General features: G+C 47.1%; 1 protein-coding gene across 1 annotated transcript in view; it reads right to left on the bottom strand.

Annotated features, from left to right (window-relative positions):
* Positions 1–21127, bottom strand: part of ANO2 (anoctamin 2) — a 361482-nt gene that overhangs the window by 226380 nt on the left and 113975 nt on the right. Inside the window, exons 10-12 of the mRNA XM_035027854.1 lie at positions 8149–8204; positions 6996–7037; positions 159–223 (exon numbers count right to left, since the gene is read on the bottom strand). Of these exons, the coding sequence (XP_034883745.1) occupies positions 159–223; positions 6996–7037; positions 8149–8204 (163 nt within the window). The remainder of the gene's footprint in view (positions 1–158; positions 224–6995; positions 7038–8148; positions 8205–21127) is intronic.

Below are 21127 nucleotides of genomic sequence, written 5' to 3'. Positions count from 1 at the left end.
CTGCTTCCCCATGCATCAGAATAGAGCAGTACAATCATAGCTCAGAAAAGCAGGTCCCTCTGCTTGGCCAATAGATTGCCAGGGGTTAAGAGGGTTGACGGGTATCTTTCAGAATCTGCAGCTCTTGGGTCCTCCCAAGAGTGCCCCTCACGTCTTACCTGATGAGGTCGATAGGTTGAAACTTATAAAACACTCCATAGCGTGCCCATTCTCGATACAGCAGCTAAAAAAGAAGAGGGAAACAGATTAGGAGTGGAGGGGGCAACCATTCACCTTTTGTTTTGCTCACCTTAGCAAGTCAGAATTGTATCCCCCACAACTACCCTAGCAAGTCAAAACAGAATCCCCAAAGCCCAGCTTCTAGGAAAATTCTTACAAGACATCCACAAGGAAGGTTTCCAAAGGTGGGAGGCTACAGAGGCTGACTTCCCTTCCCCACGTAATAAAGGTGACCTTCATCACACTCCAGACCAGCGCCTGCTGCACCTCCCAATCATAACCATCATAACCCCACCTTCTTCACTCCCTTGCTTTGCTTAGTCCAGCAAAATGAGCCTGGTGTCCCTTCATTCACTCATAAACAAGTGTTTACTGAGCATCTACTATGTGCCAGACGCTGGACACAGCTGTAAACGAAAGTCATTTCTGCCATAGAGCTTACACCCTGATGTGTGGAGACAGAAACATGTCAACATCCAAGATTTATAAATGTCATACGGAAAGCTAAATCAAGGCAAGGGAGTAGAACACGAAGGACAGGGGAGTGGGGGAAGTGCTATTTCAGACAGATGGCAAGGGAAGGCCTCTCTGAGGTGACATTCGCACTGAGACCTGAAGGAAGTGAGGGAGTGCACCCGGCAGAAGAACACTCTTCCTGTGCAAATGCCCTGAGGAAAGTGCATGTGGTATGTCCTGGGGAAAACAGGGAAGCCGTGTGGCTGGGGCAGCGTGAGCATGAGGCGAATAATCAGAGATAACATCAGAAGGTACTGAGGTGGCAGATCACTTGGGGGCTTGCAGGCCATGCTAAAACCTTTGCACTCTGAAGGAAGCCAGGGGGAGATGTGCAGCAGTGAGGAGAGATGATCCGGCTTGGCCTGCAGATCGCTCACACCAGCCCCCGTGTGGAGAAGAGACAGAGGGCTAGCATAGGAGCAGGGGTCTCTGTAACTGTCCAGGACAGATGGAGGCGGCCTTCACCACAGAGGCGGTGGGAGGAGTAATGAGAAGTGGGTGGTTCCGCTTATGTTTTAAAGGTAGCGTAGGATTTAGTGTTGGATTGGATGTGGGGTGGGATGGAGAACCTCTCCTGAGGCGCTGAGTAAATGGTGACTCCATGCGCTGTGGAAGAGCAGGTGGGGAAGGATAGGACCAGGAGTTCACTTTGGGATGTGCCAATTTGAGGTGCCCTGGAGGCATCCCCGTGGGGCTACTGAGTAAGCAACTGGATGCAAACATCTGGATTTCAAAGGAGCGTCCACCTCCTAAATTTACAAAGAAGATGTAAATTTGGGAGGTGCCTGACAGGAGATGATCTATGAGGTCATTAAGCTATGGATGCAACCACTGAGGGAGAGGAAGTAGGTAAAGAAGAGGTGGGACAGTGGGGCCCCGGTGCGGCGACCTTCAGAGACCAAGGAGATGATGAGCAGCAAAGGAGATGGAAGAGCCGCGAGCGATGTAGAGGGCTAGATACGTGTGGTGTCCCAGAAGCTCAGGGACAACTGGTTTCGAAAAGAAGAAAATGCCCCGCTGTGGCAAACACTGCTCATGGGTCAGGTCAGGTGGGAATGGAGAAGTGACCTCCAGATTCGGTGACTTTAAGGTCACTCATGACCTTGACAAGAGTTGTTTCCGTGGCAGTGTGGGGGCAACACCTGAGTGGAACACTGAGGAAGGAAATGATGCACCCACATCAAGGCGTGCCATCTTGTGATGTCTGCACAGCAATTTTAGCAGGGCTAGCGTGTGGACAAAACCTAGGTGTCACTCCTGGGGCATTTCAGTTTCAAACACCTGGCCAGCCAGCTTCACAGATTATCCCCAAGTAAATGAAGTAATTAGACATCCTCTAGATATCCACGCTGAAGAGCTATTAGCATGTAATCAAATTATATGTCTAGACTTGACAAGTTTGCCAGACACTGGCTATCTTGTTATGCTCTCTATTCTCCTTACACATCACATGGAATTCACGAGGAATTCTGTCCAGGAGAACCTGCCCTAACTAGGTATTTTGGATATCCAGTTGAACAGCAGGAGGCCACCCTTTTCACCTAAGACCCTTTAAAGACATGGTTTTTTCATAAACTGACATAAGAACTGGCATTCCTCCTTAATGGGTTTAGACCTTTATGGTCATAGTCTCTCCCAACAATGGCGAAACAGAACCCGAAACCTCACGGACCCTGACAGAGCAAACTGCCACCACCATGAGCACCACATGCAAAGGAGGAAACCCAGGCACAGACAAAGGGGTTACTCCGAGCCTGACTGGCAGAGGAGGATGTGAGTCCGCGAGCTCAGATGCCGCTCCTAACAGGCAGGTGGCTCCTAACCAAATCTTGCTGTTCTCATTAGATCTCCTCCTCCCCTTCACCTCAGGTGCTTCTACTGCCCTGGGTCTTTATTCCCTCCGCTAGTGCGATCCCTGCACGCACCAGCACCTGGCTGTCACAGTGACATCATTTGTGGCCCTAAGGGAGGCCAGCATGCGTCAGGAGGTACGGGCAAGGACTCTCCTGAGGGCTGTGGGTCGGCACTGACTGCCTCCCGGGCTCTGACCTCCAGAGCGGATTCCTCTCCGAGTCACGCATCAAGCCAAAACCTGAGCCTGAGAGCACCCATCTGCCACTGCCCTGCAGGGAAAAGCTAAATGTGCTCTAAGAACCAGGATGGCACAGTTGGCTCCGCCCCAAACTGAGAGCCATGCTCACCAGCCTTACCCCTGCTGGGATCAAGAAACCTCTGGCGGTCCCTTCCTCGGTGTACTGCCCTCTGAGCACAAAGCTAGATTCAGTTTGTGGATATGGATGAAGGTGAGCCAAGAGAGCTGTATGAGCTCAGTGCAGCCGGGCTGCCCCTGCAAGGGAGCACCAAACCTGGGAGTGACACAGCAGTTGGGGTCGAATGCCCACGTGGCTCTGCCCAGGCCGGCTCATGCCTCCCTGCAGGGGTGGGGAGCACTGTAGACCCTTCCCCCTCTCTACAAATGTTCACTCACACATACTCAGAGACAAGTGGGTCATGCTAAAGCCCAGGCTGCAGGGTCCCAGAACAGACTAGCAGTCGGGGTGGAAGGAGGCATGCTCCGGAGTCTCTGCCCCATGGGGATTAGTATGGTGGAGTAAAGTGCAGGAAGACATCCACAGTATCTTGTAACAATCTCTTTAAATGGGCAGTGTCTAGATCCTTCTAATGCAGCTTTTAGCAAATCCACCTTCTCCCTCAGAGCTACACCAATGTCCTCATCATGACTGGCCAAGCCTGCGAATAGATTAGGGAAGGTCTGCAGCTCCCTCTTAATGGACAGTGCCTTATATCAGAGGCCCTGGATATGGTTCCAGACATGCCAGCCTGACCCCAAACCTCTACGGCAGGAAGCCACGATCCACAGGGACTACCCCGCCTGATGGATCAGAACATTCAAGCAGCCAGTCGGCTCCCTGGGGGTCACATTTGACAGTGGGTCAGTGGGTTTAAGTATTTCATGAAACCATAAAGGAACCCAACTGTTAAAACCATTTGCAATGCCAGAGAATGGCAAGATGTTTGAGACTCCCAGCTCTCCCAAAGGCCTCAGGCTCCTCAGAGAGTGAGACCTCCTAACAGGAAGAAAGATGGCAATGCAGCCAACTGAGAGCTGGTGATGGGACAGGGCAAACTGAATGGGAGAGAAGGGAATCCTACTCCTAGATCCTGCAATGACCTGTTTGAACTGTTGGCAAGTCACTTCAACTCTCTAGGCCTCCTCTATTAGCAAAATGAGTGCAGGAGGGGGAAAATCAATCCTCAAGTGAAACCCAGGACCAAAGTACCTTTCTGGTCAGAAAAACAGAAGTGACTCTCTTCACACACCTTTTCGTGGGGCCACTTTATAACCATCCACTAGAGAAGACAATCATCTGCAAAAGCTGCAAAATCCAAGACCCAGGGTTTAAAAACTGCTAAAGAGAATCACAGTCCAGTGATGTGCCTTAGGCTCCCCTGTACGTGGGTGAGGAAGCTGCAGGGAGCTGGCGGGGCTCGGGCAGCCCTCCAAAGATGCTTACGGTCACTTCCCTGGGAAGCTTGAGAAAACCAGACAGGTCTGGCTAACGTGGAATTAAGTGGCCACTGGCAGCGACGTAACAACCCATCCACACCCACATTGCTCCCTCTTCCTGCTGCCCTGCTTTCTAGAGAGGCGGAAAAGCCCTGTTCTCCAGAGTCAGGGTGCATCTTGTTGATTACCCTCCAGGAACGGGGAGAGACTTCCAGCCCCTAGCTGGAGCTGAGTCACTGAGGCTGCACAACTGCACTAGGCGAGCTGGAAGGGAAGAAGATTGTATTCTCAGGGGTCTCAGGGCTTTCCTGGGATCTGCCCGTGAGGAGCCTGGGCCTCAGGGAGATCAGGGGAACAGGCACGAATTGCAGGGAAGAGTGAAGGAGGACATCCAGGTACGAGCAGGACAGGCAGCTTGGGATGCCCTTGCAAGTCACCTCTACAGGCCCCCAGAGGGGGGATCCCACTGCAGCTCCCAACCCTTCTCCACGCCCTCCAGCAACAGATGCAAGGATTCTCCCTGGCACCCAACCAAAATCCTTCTTGCAGCCCTCTCCAAGAACACTAGACTATTATAATTCAATTAAAATGAATCAATATGCTGCACGTATTCAGAGGTTTGGACTCTTTCTTCTTGAGGATCCTTTTAGGCCCCACCTATATACCACTGAAACTGCAGGAACAAAGCCAGCGCGGTGCTGAGAATTCCCCTTGCCATACACAAGACGCTGAGTACCTGGCTATCCAGGGCTGGCTGGCCTTTGGACACCAGGGCTTTTGTCCTGACTCGACAATCATTTACAGCCATTGGAACCATCTCCTCACCTTGTTGGGAATCAGTTTTCCAACCCAAATGGACAGAAAAAAAAAACCTTTTCCTCTCTCATGGATTCTCTTACCCCCACCCCAGCAAAGCCTAGTTCCGTAACCATGACCCTGGCAGAGGAAAATAAGGACTGGCCAGCAAACTCAAGGCAAAGACACAAGAAAGGGGCCTCCTGTCTTTCAAAGATAACTGTCTGCCTTTTGACATCAACTTTGGGAAACATCCACCAAGGTGATGCTCCATCTGAGCTGGTCTCTCCCTAACTCCCAGCTTCTACCCATTCTGCCAGTTCTGCTGTGCATTGGGAATAATTCTATTGGCCTAAGCAAAACATTTCCTGAAAGGAAAAATTTTTGTTACAAGATTGTGTTGTTAATAATAACGCAACATCATTCCAAAGACAAACATATATTTCAGATGGTCTATAATTTGCTTCCCTCTGCCTCTGTGCAGATAACAGAGGTCTGGCTGATTTCTCCCAGGAGGTACTGTGTGTTCCTGGTCTCTGGAATGTTCCTATAAAGTGCTCCACCTCACTGGGCTGGGGTCACCACCCACTCAGCAGGAGGATTCTTAGGTGGGCAGTGGTGGTGATCACTCTTTAAAGGGGAGGAACATGAAATGAGAAAGTGGGAGGACAGAAAACGGTTGGGGTGAGCTAGGTGAGATGTGAGGAGAAACGCTTCCTCCTTTTCCTTTAACTCTGATCCGGGACTTTTCAGGAAATTAAACACCGAGACTATTAGCATCAGATAGAAAACAGATGAGGTTAAGACATCGCAATACTACAGCAGATTCCCTGGGCAGGCAGAGAGGGGACATGTGTAAGCAATCACAGCAGTATTTCTGGAAAAGACCTTTTATGTTTTTAATACTTAACACTTCATAACAGGGACTAATAGGCAGGATAAAAAGAAGGCTGCTCAAAAGGCAACTTGGGGGATGAATAATTTTCCAGACAACAGAGCTAGGGTGGGGAGGGAGGGGGGCGCTCCTCGGGCTTCAATTCCTCAGCCCTCCCGCCCCTGCCCTCCCTCCTCTGCTCGCCAGAGTTGCTGATGGCTGGGGGAAGCTGGGTGGGAGGATGGCATGAGGGGGTTGACAGCCAGATGGGGCAGTCCCCACTATAAAGAGGCGGGTGGTCCTTAGAGTGCCATGTCATGGCAGGGGAGGGTGGTGCACCCATGCAGAAGAACGGGGATCTGGATGAAAGGCCGGGAGAGAGCAGCACAGGCAGGTGCTGTGACTGGCACAGGAGGGGTCCTTCCAAAGGGATGTTTTCCCTCCCCTAACTGTAACCTCTGATTAACACAGCACAACTGAGCCTCCCTCTCCCTCAGATTTCTCAGCTCTAATTTGGCAATGGCTATCCCCCACTTGTCTGCCTCAAGGGTAAGAAGAATAAGTTAAAGATGACCCCCACCCCTGCAAAAAGCCACCATGGCATGGATAATAATACATTTTTAACAGGGACACTGGCTCTGGGAGTCAGAGGTGTTCCAAGCCTCCACTCTGTTCCCTGTGGCAATGTCACCGTGGGCAAGGTGCTCACTCCTTCTGTGTCTCAGTCTCCCCACCTAGAAATTATGGAATTTGGACTCTCAGTGTTTCTCAGTTGAGGCCCCCCAGTCATCGGGGGTGGGACTGCGGGATGCACCTCAGGATGGTGAGCACTGCTGGCCCTCCAGGCGCTAAATGCCCGTAGCACCCCCGGACACACGCTGTCATGTCGATGACTAGAAATGGCCCCCACGGTTCCAACCCCTGGAGGGCAGGGAGCTGTGGAAGAACTGCTGAAAAATACTTAAGCGGGTAAACAGGACGTTCAGGACGTGCGGGGCTAGTTCCACACCCACCCACAGTCCCCCGCGCCCCAGCGCTGCGTGCGCCCCAGGGCCGGCTTACCTTTCTGTCATTCGTGTCATCCCCTGGGCTGTCGTATTCACCCTGTAAGAGAGAAAGGAGTGCTGCTGTCTCAAGCCAAGGGAATTATCAAAACCAGAGAAAGGAGTTTCTTTTCTATTCTCTGGCGTCCTCCCTTTCTCTCATTCCCCTTTTGAGGAAAGTCGAAAGCGCGCCCTGGGAAGGAGCCAATATTCCGTGTTGTGAGGCAGCAACACGTGCAGTGTTTCCTGTGGACAGCTTTGCACACGAAGATGCTCCCCTCCGACGCGTCCGCGATCAGCCTCCTCAGAGCAAAGGCAGTGGTGGAGCACGTGCCTGGCATACCGTCTGGAATCACCCTGCGCCATGGCACACTCCCCCCCGCCCCGACCCGTCCGCTGTCCACAACATCATACATGCCCACGGCAAAGCTATCGGTGGGCAGAGACTGTCATCTGGAAATTCCTTCGGGCCCTCAGGGAGCCCCCCGCTCCGCAGCCTCATTTGGCATAACCGTGTGACACACGCGAAGGAAGTGACCGGCCAGAGAGGGCATTTCGTTCATGGGCCAGTTAAGTTCTTCGCGAAGCGTCTTGAAGAAGGTCGCTGCCCTGTTTCTAACACGACCCCCCATCGGGGGAAGCTTTACTTACAGTCTGTCTTGTTTTCTCTGCTTAATCAAACAAGAGTATAAGGAATTCTGAGAGATTTGCTTCAAAAGTGTCCAAATCTATTTTAAGAAAGAGACCTGATACTATGTACTTGCCTGTTAAGGATGAGGGATTTCACACCCACACAAAACGATCACGTACAAAGGATCGTTTTCGGTCGTTTCGGGGTCTGACCACACCTGGGCCTTCGAGCCTCCTTCCACCGCCACCCACCCACCTTCCCCACCGCCTCCTCCCTTCAAACACTCGCACGCCCCGTCTGCCTTCTCACACCACCTCCCAAAACCGCTCGCACCCAAACCAGCCGGCCACGGGGGCAATGCCCGGAGAGACCGTCGCCTCGGAGGAGATTCCCGTCGGCCCTGAGGGGGCCACGGTCAGCCCAGGTATGTGAGCGAGCGGCGTGACCCCCTCCTGCCCCGCCCGCGTGCATTCCGCTGTGTCACCTGTGGTGCGCAACTGTTTGAAGACCGTGCGGAGCGCGCGGCGGAAACGATACTCACGTCATGAAGAGGGTAGGCAGCCTCGTAGATATTGTTTGCTATCAGAGAGTTAATGCCTGTGGAAGAAGGGGAGATGGAAAAGGTAACCGTAGGCCAGGGGTTTCTCGACTTCACCTCTGTCAGGAAACGTTACCCCCCACCACCTCCCAGCTGAGGTTCGCTGTGTGCTCCTCCTCCATCACCCCCAATCTAGAAGTTTCTGTGGAGCTTCAGTTCTTAGCATGAGAATATCTGTGTTTCCCACATGCAAAGTTATGTTCCAGGATCAAATGTGCTCTCTGAAACCTCACATGCCCCCCCATCCCCCCCCCCCCCCCCCCGAACACTGCAGACTCTCTGCCACCACCACCGCCGCGGCCATCAGGTGACACTACCTGTGTTCAGTGACAGTCCAGGAATGACTACAAGTTATTATCATTAGGATCCACATGGTTATACGTCAGAGCATCCCACGGCACAGTATCGGAACTCATCTCTGGCGCCTCCCTGTTCCTTCCCAGAGCAGTGTTTATCCCTGCCCATGGCTGGTCTGCCTGGACCATTAGCTCCCTGTGGTAGGGTGCCCCAGGGCAGCGGTTCTCAAAATGTGGTCTGGGGAACCCTGGGCATCCCCATGACCCTTCAGGAGGTTCACAAGGTCAAAACTAATTTTATAATATAGCACTAGGACATTATTTGCTTCTTCCCTCCTATTCTCTCATGACTACAGAGTGGGGTTTTGTGACTGGGACGGGATCATCCCCCCGACAGTTAATGGAATGTGTGCTTGTGTATCCTTGTGCTTTAAAATTTTCTTAGTGCTAACTTCTAATACAATAAATACTGACTGAGATAACCCACCTAAACAAAAGTCCTTTGGATATTCTCAACAATTTTTAAAAGTGCAAAGTGGGGGCGCCTGGGTGGCTCAGTCATTGAGCATCTGCCTTCGGCTCAGGTCATGATCCCAGGGTCCTGGGATTGAGCCCCGCATCGGGCTCCCTGCTCCACGGGAAGCCTGCTTCTCCCTCTCCCACTCCGCCTGCTTGTGTCCCCTCTCTCACTGTGTCTCTCTGTCAAATAAATAAATAAAATCTTTAAAAAAAAGTGCAAAGGGTTCTTGAGGCCACAAAGTTTGAAAATCACACAAGAGATTCATGTTTTAATCCCAACAGTATTTCACACCACATGCACATAGCAGACCCTACTAAATATATGCTAAATGAGTAAATGACTCTATCCCTATAACTCCAGCATAGTCACAACAGAGAACTTTCTGCCCAGCACAGAAGCAGTGTTGTTTACTCGTTTCATTCAGTTTTATTCAGAGACTATAAAATGGTCTGTATGTTCTGACTCAGGATAGTCTGTCCTGGGTCACTGGCTCCCATATGGGAGACATTATATCCCGTCAACCCCCAGTACTGAGGACCCTACCATGCAAGGATGCATATGTAATCATGAAGAGGGAGGAGAAGGGGTGAGCTCTGGAACACGGTGATTTCCCTTGTCTCAAACACGCTTTCTACCCTGAACCATTCTTTCCAGAGAGACTGTAGACAGTCGTGAGATGAGAAGAAAGAAAATTGGTTTTGGAAGGAAACACGTATCATGTACTAATGCTAAGTAATCTGCATTTGCACGGCTCTGGATAAACAACAATGATGGTTAACAATCTAGACATTTTCCACCTCCCCTTCCCAAGCGATACCCCACCCACATACAGAGACCGCAGAGGCTCTCAAACAATCCTCTCTCCTCAACGGCCTCCTCTTCCTCAAAGCCTGACCCTCTTTGCCTCATTTCTAGGGCACGGGATGCCAGAAGACCAGCTATGGGCCCCACGTGGAAGCAGAGGCCCTCGGGAGACAGCAGGGGGCGCTCTCAGAAGTGACCACTCTTCCAGGGAGCTGAGAGCGGCAGCATCACCGAGGGGCCAGTCCTTTCCTGATTTTAAGTTTCCTCCTTAGCATGAACATAAACCATCTGAAATAACTTTGGGGGGTGGGGGGAGCAGAGGGTAGGTAAAGGGAGTGTGGATGGGGGAAGGGTGCCCAGGGGCTGAACGAGCTGCAGCTCTGTCTTACTCACAAGACTACAATTTCACTTTGAGCGTCATTAATCAGTTCAAGAGCCATAACCACAGCAATGCGAAGCCTACAATAATCAAGGGGAGGAGTCCTGAGTCAGGAGAGGGGGTGGGGGTGGCTCGAAGCTCCAAAAGGGCTGTCGATGCAGATTGAGGCTGAAGCATCACAGGCGGTGCCAGCTCTAAACTAGACCACACCCTGTGCACTACTCCCCCCCGGCCCCAATGCCTGCACTCACACCCACGGTAGCCACAGCAGCAGCGTGTACCCTGAAGACAGGTCCCGAACTGCATGGAGAAAGTTAAACAGGTGTGGAATTCTCGGCTTTGCTGGGCACCGAGCACAGTAGCCAAGTGTCTGACAGCAATAAGCTGACAACCTGAATTCATGGGTCCTGCTGCCAAATCCTCAGAAGGATCTCAAATCACTGGAGGTCTAAAGCTGTGTACCCTACCTCCCATCTCAAATAAAGCTTCCTGAGTACCCCGTGCCTAAAAGAGCTCGCCTCCCTTGTAGGATGTCATCTGCCCATTGTTGTGTGTGTCCCCTGAAGGCTCACAAGGTACCCATTCCCACCTCCGCCTCACCTGTATCTCTCATGGCACCTAGTTCACTGCTGGGAACACAGAAGAGATAATGGCTGATGAGAGCAACCAGCCCCATGGCTAAACTTATTGCAGTATCTCTTCCCATTTATCACAGGCACCCGTCTTCCTCACTCCCCCAATTTTCTATGGCAACCTCTGCTGATGAATAACCTTTAAACTCTGGTTGATTAGTCTGTTTCCTAGAGAAGAAGCCCAACCAATGGTTCTTTGTCTTGGGGCCAATACAATTCAGGTCCTCAAACCTGAGTTATCCCAACCCAGAAAAACAGAGCCCCAAAATGCTCTAAGGGAATGTGCATCTGTCCTCCAGGGTTGTGTACCCCCTCTTTTCCAGATGGCATCATATGGGTGATCCCAATCAGCGGCTGCTGTAGAGGGAGGGAACAGCACATAAAAGGAGGAGGAACCGGGAAGGGGGAGGCAAGTTGAAAATAACTATTCATCCACAACTTCACCCAAGAATGAGAATTGCTTTGGCCTCTTGGGTCACCCACAGACTTCAGAAACCAATACCCCCAAACAAGCATGGAAATCAGTTTGAAAGAAGATGAAAATAATCAAACGGGTTTTTTTTTTTAAGTCTCTGCTTTGAAAACTGAAATTCTGAATTTTTTCTTTTCTTTTCAGCAAAAATGAGCTAATTGGTTCCATCGTGCCCCATCCATCTGGCCATAATGGCAAAGCTTTCTTCTTCAGGATCACATCTAGTCTTTCCTCTCTGCTCTAGACCCAGGGAGAGAGAGTGAGACAGACCCAGCCTCTCATCCTACTGCCCCCAGAAGGGGAGCCAGGAAGAAGGAGAAAGCACAGAGGATATTGTCCTTTTCCTCTCCACACAAAGAGAAGCAGGGCCTGGGCTCAAACACAGCACAGCTCACTGAGGACTATCTCACTGATCCCTACAGTCCCTTTACGTCACTAGGTTCTTCAAACCTCTTGCTCTTAGAACTATAATCCCTAAAGGAAAAAGGCTCATGCTTCTCCTCTGCCCAGCACCAACCACAGCTCTACACAGCCTGACCTGGCCAGGTCTAGCAACACGGTCCCTTGGCATCCAGAGGGTCAGGGTCAAGGAACAGAGCAGGGTGGGCTCAGGCGCCAGGGCCTGTCCCTGAAAATACACACTCAGAACACAAAACCTGAGGCCTTAGCTTCCAAGGCATCTCTGGTTTCCTGGACACAAAGGATCAACCAAAGCAGAGTTTATGGTCGGCCTCCCAAAGAGAGCCTCATTAAATCTACAAGTGCTGCTGGGTGACAGGGACTGCAGCTCTATTCCCTCCAGGCCAAACTCAAAGGAAACTTTTATCCCATGGGACAGGTACTTAGAGGAGTGGTGAACTCTTGAAAACCCATTTGGTTTTGATTCCCCTCAGAGCAGGGCCCAGTCCGCCCAGCGCTCTGCTTTCATCCCCGTGCTCCAGCCGGACATAAATCTAAACCAGAGGCCCCAGACAGTGCATTTAACAGAGACTATATTTACCCATCACCAAATTGTCTTGACGTGTGCTTAATTACTTAAATGCCTTTAATCCTGAGCCTTTTCTTCTAACAAAATATAAACCAGTTCAGCTGGATGAATGATAAACCAGATGTTTACAACACACAACACGGTCTGGCTTCGGTCAAAATAATTAAGACATTGTCTCCTGAGTGGGAAGGAGAGATGCCCAAAGCATACATTTGTTGAAATGCTCTGACACCAAAGTGTCTATGAAAATGTAGTTCCATCAATCGGTAATTTTCAGTCCATGAAAAGGCAGCAATAACTTCCATATGAAAGAAGTAGAAAAGGTGTCTCTCTCCCTCTGACATGGTCAAGCGGGCTTGGGTTTCTCTCCACAGTGAAGTGCACTTTAAAGGCATATAGTCAATGATATTGCAATAATGTTGTATGTACTTATGGTGGTGAGCACTGGTCAATGTATAGAATCATTGAATCACGATGTTGGACACCTGAAACTAATATAACACTGTACGTTAATGTTAATTATGCTTCAATTTTTAGAAAGGCGTTGCAGGATAGGGTGAATTTGCAGGGCCCTGACAGCTGACCTTATATTACGTTGATTAAGGAGGCATCATGGAGCTAGGCTGAGTTTCACTGGGCCAAGATTGCTCACACGCTACCACCACCATGCAGAACCCAAAGTCACAAATATATCCGGTCTCTGAACACTGTGTGTGCATTAGTCCATAATCCCTCACTTCCAGGGGTAAATAAGAGGGAAAGGATGAGTAACCCTCACAATTAAAAGTTAGACCATCCCCTCTAACACCATACACAAAGATAAACTCAAAATGGATGAAAGACCTCAATGTGAGACAGGAACCCATCAAAATCCTAGAGGAGAACATAGGCAGTAACCTCTTTGACATCGGCCACAGCAACTTCTTTCAAGATACATCTCCAAAGGCAAGTGAAACAAAAGCGAATATGAACGTTTGGGACTTCATCAAGATAAAAAGCTTCTGCACAGCAAAGGAAACAGTCAACAAAACAAAGAGGCAACCCACAGAATGGGAGAAGATATTTGCAAATGACACTACAGATAAAGGGCTGGTAACCAAGATCTATAAAGAACTTCTCAAACTCAACAGCCAAAAAACAAATAAGTCAAAAAATAGGCAGAAGATATGAAAAGACACTTCTCTGAAGAAGACATACAAATGGCTAACAGACACATGAAAAAATGTTCATCACCATTAGTCATCAGGGAAATTCAAATTAAAACCACATTGAGATGCCACCTTTAGAATAGCAAAAATGGACAGGGAAAGAAACAGAATGGCAAAAATGGACAGGGAAAGAAACAACAAATGTTGGAGAGGTTGTGGAGAAAGGGAACCCTCTTACACTGTTGGTGGGAATGCAAGTTGGTACAGCCACTTTGGAAAACAGTGTGGAGGTGCCTCAAAAATTTAAAAATAGAGCTACCCTATGACCCAGCAATTGTACCACTGGGTATTTACCCCAAACACACAGAAGTACTGAAAAGAAGGGCCATATGCACCCCAACGTTCATAGCAGCAATGTCCGCAATAGCCAAACCATGGAAAGAGCCAAGATGCCCTTCAACAGATGAATGGATAAAGAAGATGTGGTCCATATATACAATGGAATATTACTCAGCCATCAGAAAGGATGAATACCCAACTTTTATATCAACATGGATGGGACTGGAAGAGATTATGCTAAGTGAAGTAAGTCAAGCAGAGAAAGTCAAGTATCATATGGTTTCACTTATTTGTGGAACATAAGGAATAGCATGGAGGACATTAGGAGAAGGAAGGGAAAAATGAAGGGGGGGGAAATCGGAAAGGGAGATGAACCATGAGAGACTATGGACTCAGAGAAACAAAGTGCGGGTTTTGGGGTGGGGGTGGGGGGATGGGTTAGCCCGGTGATAGGTATTAAGGAGGGTATATATTGCATGGAGCACTGGGTGTTATATGAAAACAATGAACACTACATCAAAAACTAATGATGTACTGTATGGTGACTAACATAACATAATAAAATAAAATAACATTTAAAAAAATTAATTAAAAAAAAAAGTTAGACCATCCCCAAACTCCAATCCACCCATACTTTCTGATGGTCAGTAACCCTTTCTTTGCCTTCTTATGCTTGCTTTTCTCCTCCTGCCCATCCTTCCACCAAAGGGGGTGGGGGGGAAGGGAGACAGAAAATCCAAGAGGCCCTACTGCTGGCTAGGACAAAAAGGGACTGAACACTAAATGTCCATATGACAAATGTTAGAAAAGTACTAGCAACAATTAAGTTCTTCACAGAGATGACTTGGTTATCTTTGGGTACTTCAGAAAGCCAATGGCCAAATCCCCAGAGGACAGAGCACGCTGCACCATTCTTTCCATTCCCAGATGTGAGTAGGTCAAGAAGCTGGTGGCTGCCAGCCCATAGTCATCTTTATCTAACTTTAAACTTCCTAAGAATCATCTGGATAGCTTGTTAAAACTGCAGCCCTTGGAGCCCTGTCCCTGCACATTCTGATTCAGCAAAGCCAGCTTGGGGTCTGGAGAGCCGAGGCTTTCAGAGGCTCACCGGGGGATTCGGATGCTGGCAGAGTGCAACCACACCTAAGCAATGTCACCCATGGCCACTGGCAAAGGAGCAATGTAGGAGTGCAATCTTTGCTCCCAATCACCCTGGCCAGCAGTCCTGAATCCTCATCTTGCCTTCCACTGTCTATTCCCATGGTCTTTGAGGTCCACAAACACTATGCAACTCAAGTCCTGGCTATGGCCTGGGGACCTGCTCACCATGAATTTATAGGAAAGCCAGTCCCCTCTGTGAGCCTAGCTAGCTCTTAGGGAAAGGAGACCATGTTGCTCCTCTGAATCCAAGTCTGGGAAATGCTGGAGCTGGAATTAGAAGCTTCAACCATACTGAGGGGTCCCTCTTTATGTTACAAGAGAAGAAAGAAATGGGCCCAGAGAGGGAATGTCACTTTACCTATGGTTCTCAATTTGTTCATCCCAGAGCTAAAATGCCACCTGCTTCTCTAGCCTTGTTGGGTATGTGCCTATCTTCCTTTGAGAGGGAGATGGGACCCCCTGACCTCCTCCCTGAACATCCACCTGCTTCTCTCCATGGGTCTCCTCTACCTAGCTCTGTCCATCCATGTTCCAATAACCTCTCTCTCACCTCATGGATCTAGAGCTAGGAACAGCTTTACAGCTGCTCATTCCAGGCATTTCCAACTCCCTGTCCACACCTTTGTAAATGGTCTCTCCATAATCCCACCTTAAATTATCCTACTTTGATTGTGTCATTTGTTCCCATTGAGACCCTGATTCTCTGGAGTGGCTCCTGTCATGTCTTCTGTATTATTTGCTCTCCTTGCATCTATCTCTCTGGCCACACAGCACCTTATTGCCTCTTCTCCTCAAATGTTACCTCATATGTAAGCCACGTAACAGTGGGGATTTTTGTCTGTTGTGTCTGGCTGATTCACTACTCTATTCCTTAGTTCTAGAATATGAATGACGCATAGTAGGTGCTCAATAAATACCCACTGAATAAATGAATGGATGTTACACAGGGAAGACCTCAGCTTCCACCTCTCTGAGAAACCTTTCCCTGAAAACCTCATCCATTTATTAATTTATCTTATTTTATCAACTAATTTAAAGAGCACTGAAGAAGAGCCAGGACACCTGGGTTCTAAATCTGGCTCTAAATTTCTGATCTTGGGCAACCTATTCATCTCTCCACCCTGAAATTGGTTAACCTCTGCTGACCCTACTCTGCATGGTGGTTTCGAGGATCACATGAGAAATTAGTGTAGAAGTGCACTCGTGCAAGGGGTCCTTATTAATCTGGTTACAGTAATACCTTATGTGTTCAGAGATCACTTATCTGCTTATCTAAGTTCTCACAACAGAGAGCCCAAAAGAAAGAAAAAGTACCTAGATCTCACAAAACCCATTCCCTAATGTTGCGGACCGTAACCACAGCAGAATCCTGCAGACCCTCCCTGAATGCATTTTCTCTCTGTCTTTACCCCAAATTCTCATAAGCTTGTTCTTCTGTCTCCCAGACAGCAAAGTAAAACTGAAAGAGCAGAATTCAGAGAGGGAGGTTACCAGAGTCAAAAATTCAAGATATCAGAGAGTGTGGGGCAAACAACCCTAACAATACTTGGATGATTCTTAAGGACACATTTTAAAAACTTGTTCTTAGTCATGATACTGAATCATCCAAAAAAGGTTACATATGGTTCTGTACAGAGAATGTACCTTGATCTATCCTATATAAGAAAGCAGAGACTAGTACAAGAGATTTCAGAAAAATTTCTGTACAAAAAAACACTGCTGAGGACATCAAGAGCGAAACCACTAAATCATATTCCCCTTTCACTTTGGTTCAAGGTCAAATTTGCAGTCCAACTGCAGGAACTACAGGGCCTTATGGTTTGAATATTTGTATTCTATTTTTCCCCTAGTTTTGACATTCTATTTTAATTTGTGTTTTTCCTGGTTTTTATTTCTTAATTTATTTATATTATGCTGTTTTATTGTTTTTCTTGTAAGCCACCTCAGAAATTTTGTGGAACAAGATGGGAATATAAATAATTCCACACATGCAAGTTGTATATAGCTTCATGCTTTGCAAAAGTAGGCACTCAAATAAATGTATTTTCCACAATGAAAAAAAGTGATAATACTGAATAAATGAGAGTGTTTCCGAATTATTATTATCTTTCGTATATTTTCCATCTTCAATTCTAATCTTTCTTATTTTCGCTATCTTCTAAAATTCCCTTAGTAACTGGGTACACTGGCAAAGGGAATAAAGCTTTGTAAACTGGACACAGTAATGACCATATTAAAGGTAATTCCCGAGCTGAAGGATCAACAAAAATACCTTAGAAAACAATGCCAAGAACTGTTCTCCCTTTTTCTCTTCTTTTTATGAGGCAACAATCCTCTGGAGGAATCTAAGTCAATTCTAGCCATTTGTGTTTCTCTATAAAACCAGAGAGAAGGGCAATAAAATCAAAATTTACCCCATGGCTCAAAGGGCCACGTTATCTTGAGGCCTCTGAGTGTCATTATATTCCTCAGTTTTTCTGATCTTCTAAGTAAGATGGTACATTGGCCAAAGAGCTTAGGGGGAGCTTGACTTTCCTAGACAGAAGACAAACAACTTGAAAATCAGACTCGGGGTTCTCTTCCACTGGGAATCAGAGAATTTCAGTCATATGTCCATTGTTACAAACCCAGTAATTCATTGGCAGCTACTGTTGAACTAACAGACTTTTGGGTAGGGGTTAGGGCTTCAACGTATGGATCTGGGGGGCGGGGGGGAGAGACACAAACATCAAGTCCATAACAATATGTAACTATTAAGGGATTTGGATTTTATCTAAGCGAAATGTGGATCTATTTTACCATTTCAGGCAGACCAGTGAAATGATCAGATTTGCATTTTAAAAAGCTCATACAGGCTGTATGCTATGGAATGGGTTAAAAATGGACAAAACTGGGGCTAAGAAGACCTCTTAGTGGTTGGGATAGTAAATTCGGTTAAAAAACAAAATGCAGTTGATGTAGAGCAGGATAATGGCTGTAAACAGTCAAATTGTACCTATTTCACACATGTTCACAAGACCAACCCAACAGCACTTCGTTCTAGTTTTTAGTTTGAGAAATTAAGAACCAGAGTTCACTGAAATTTGGGTACATGGATGGGAGCTGGGCTGTCCCCCCAAAAGGAAATCTGTATTTTTTGTTTACATTGTGGTTGAGGTTCTTTCAGAGCATCTGCATGAAGATGTCAAGTGTGTAGTCAGATATTTAGCTCTGAGAATCTAGAGAAAAAAATCATTCATCACTTGATTTATATGATGCCCATGCTTAAAGCACAAAAATCAACAACAGGGTTTTAAAATTTATTGTACAGTGAGTTGCATACTTAAGGTTTAACTTAAATTAGAATGTCACTAAGGAAGAGGCTTTATGATGTGTTAGCCTCAGTTTTCCTTCATTTTTTTCATCATTTTATAAGTGCAGGAAAACTGAGACTAATGGACACAACACAGCCTACTAAAATCTAACTGAATTTAATGGAGACAGAACTTGAGCTCATTTCCCCATGTTTCCCTGCCAAGGTCCCTGCCAAGATCCTACCTTGGTGTTTAGGACCTCAGGTTCAATATATGTCAAAAGAAGGCAGGCTCTCCCTTACAATTCAAGAGCCTATAAATTGGTGGCCAGATCACTATTGCTTCTGTAGTAACATTCAAGACTCAACCTAATTCCACCCCTACTTCACAGCATCCCGAAGGGAGTGGAAATAGGATTTGAAGCAAAAAAACCCAAGTTCTAGACCCAATTCTGACAGTGATTCAGTATGTGACCTTGGACAAGTCATGTGTCCTCTCTGTCCCCATTTGTAGAATTACTGACATGCCAACTTTCCCCTGAGCTACAAAGTGAATATTAGATCATTTATCTTGATACTTGGACACACACACAGAAGTTAATTACTTCCACCTCTGTGCTCCCTCTGCACTCTGGACATGTCTCTGTAGTTGTACCTAGCAGATTATATCATAATTATTTGTTTACATGTCTGTCTGCATGGCAAGACTAAGAGTCCCTCAAGGCTAGAAATTAGGTCAAATTCTTCTTGGCATCTCTGTTTCTATAACATCATTTGATACATAGAAGGTGCTCAATAAATGTTTTCTGAATGTCAAAAAAAGGAAGAAATTTTTGAAAGCTACTCAACAGCAATAAAATTCTTAAGATGTTTGATTTGAGACATCACCAAAAAACTCAGATCCTCAGAGGAAAAAAAAAAAAAGCTTCAGTGTTAAAGCAGAGGGTCCCTAATGGCCTTTCAACAACCCAGAGACTGTCTCTGAAAATAAACTTCAGTTTTTAAGGATCTTCCAATTTACAAAACAAACTAACAGTTCTGTACTTAATCTTCTCAAAAACTCTGCAAGATAGATGTTATTATCCCCACTTGACATCAAAGGAAACTAAGTTGCAGAGAAGTTAAGCCACTTGTCCATGGACACAATTATCAGCAACGGCTATGGGCTAACAGGCTAGGCATATTTAATTAATTCACTGAACCAAACTGATGGAGTAGAATGTGCAAGGCAGACAGCTAGGTGCACTGGGGTATCAAAGATGATTCAGACACGCCTTAAGGACTGTTTGGAAGTCTAAGCCATGGACATAGCAATCAGCAAGAAAGAGACTGAGTTTGGTGGGAGAGCCAAGGAGAGGGCATTGGGAGAACCTGTGAGACAGCCATGTCTGGTCTGGGGAGGGGCACGGGGAACTGGGGGGAGGACATTCAGGTGAAGGGAACTGTGTGAGCAAAAAAGAAGACGGTGGTCAGGTCAACAGGAAGAGAAGTGGGAAAGAGGGAATTAAGTAGAAATCGACACTTGATATATTGATTTTAAGGTTCTGATGAACATCTATCTCATGGAGGTATCCATCTGGCAGATGGAAATGTTGGGCTGGAACTGGTGAGAAGGGGGGAAAATAGAAATACATGGTTGCCAGGGGTGCCTGGGTGGCTCAGTCAGTTAAGTGTTCCACTCTTGGCTTCGGCTCAGGTCATGATCTCAGAGTCATGGGATCGAGCCAGCAGCAAGATTCTCTCTGTCCCTCTCCCTGCCCCTCCCCCACCATGCACACTCTCTCATACTCTCTCTCTCTCTCTCAAATAAATAAATAAATCTTTAAAAAAAAAAAGGAATACATGGTTGCTAGTCATCTGTACAGAAAGAAAGTAAGGAGGCCATGGGAATATGGAGAAGAAAACATCTAAAATCTAGAAGGAAAAAGAACCAAAGAAAGTCTGGTCCATGAGGCAGAAACAGATCGGCAACAGATTAGTAGAGCAGTAGTACCTTCCTGGATAGCAACTCTCAGAAGTTGGAGGTTGGTAAAGAAGGTTTGGAAGATGTAGGAGGTTAAGAAAGATGAAGACTAAGAAAAAGGCAACGAAATATGGAAAGTCACCTATGACATCTGAGGGAGCAGGTTTGGTCCAATTGGGGATGATGTGACATGATAAAAGGCAGATTAATGGAACTGAGGAGTGAACTGGTCAAGAAGTGAGGCAAATTCAAGAATTCTGAGAGAAGCCATGAGAAAATACAAAACACCTTCTAAGATCTCTTGACTCCTCTCGTTGTCCTTGTAACGAAGGACAAATGGCTGCTCTAAGGGAGGGCGTCAGTCTGTTTCATGGAATCGAGCTGGGCTAACTAATTACCTACCTCATTCATGTCCTAACCTCATCAGTACCATGGTCCAGACAAATAACATCACATAGAAGACTTGACTTTTAAAAATTGGAGTGTTACCTGTAATTCTGTAGCAAGATGAAAGCAAACAGTCATACATATATTGCCCCCTTGAGAAGTTCTCTGCTACACTAAAAGCACTATCACCATATAAAACCCGTTCTGCTTCCTACTTCAGTACCATTCTCTTAGTAGTGAGGCAGCTTATGAGTCCCCCCACCAAAACTCTCCAATATTAGCCATTATGATCATTAGCACTATTATTATTCTTTGGCTTGAGTGACTACATAATTCACTAGACTTGCCTCTCAATGACTTTGGACTCTTTGTAACTCAAAGCTGCCTCAAAAGCCAAAGATTTGCCTCCCCAGAGTGTATTCTGAAGGAATTTCTCTCAAAGGTTTCAAAAGCCTTTCTGAGTGATGGCAGCACCTTTGGAAAGCGCTCAGCCTATGGACTGATTCCTGTGGAAAGGCCACATGCTTGTGCTTATAAGCTC

This window comes from Mirounga leonina, unplaced genomic scaffold (genome assembly GCF_011800145.1).
Source record: "Mirounga leonina isolate KUSES-001 unplaced genomic scaffold, KU_Mleo_1.0 Mir_201, whole genome shotgun sequence".
NCBI lineage: Eukaryota > Metazoa > Chordata > Mammalia > Carnivora > Phocidae > Mirounga > Mirounga leonina.
Note: the sequence above shows the minus strand (reverse complement) of the source record. Positions and strands in the feature narration are given on the sequence as shown.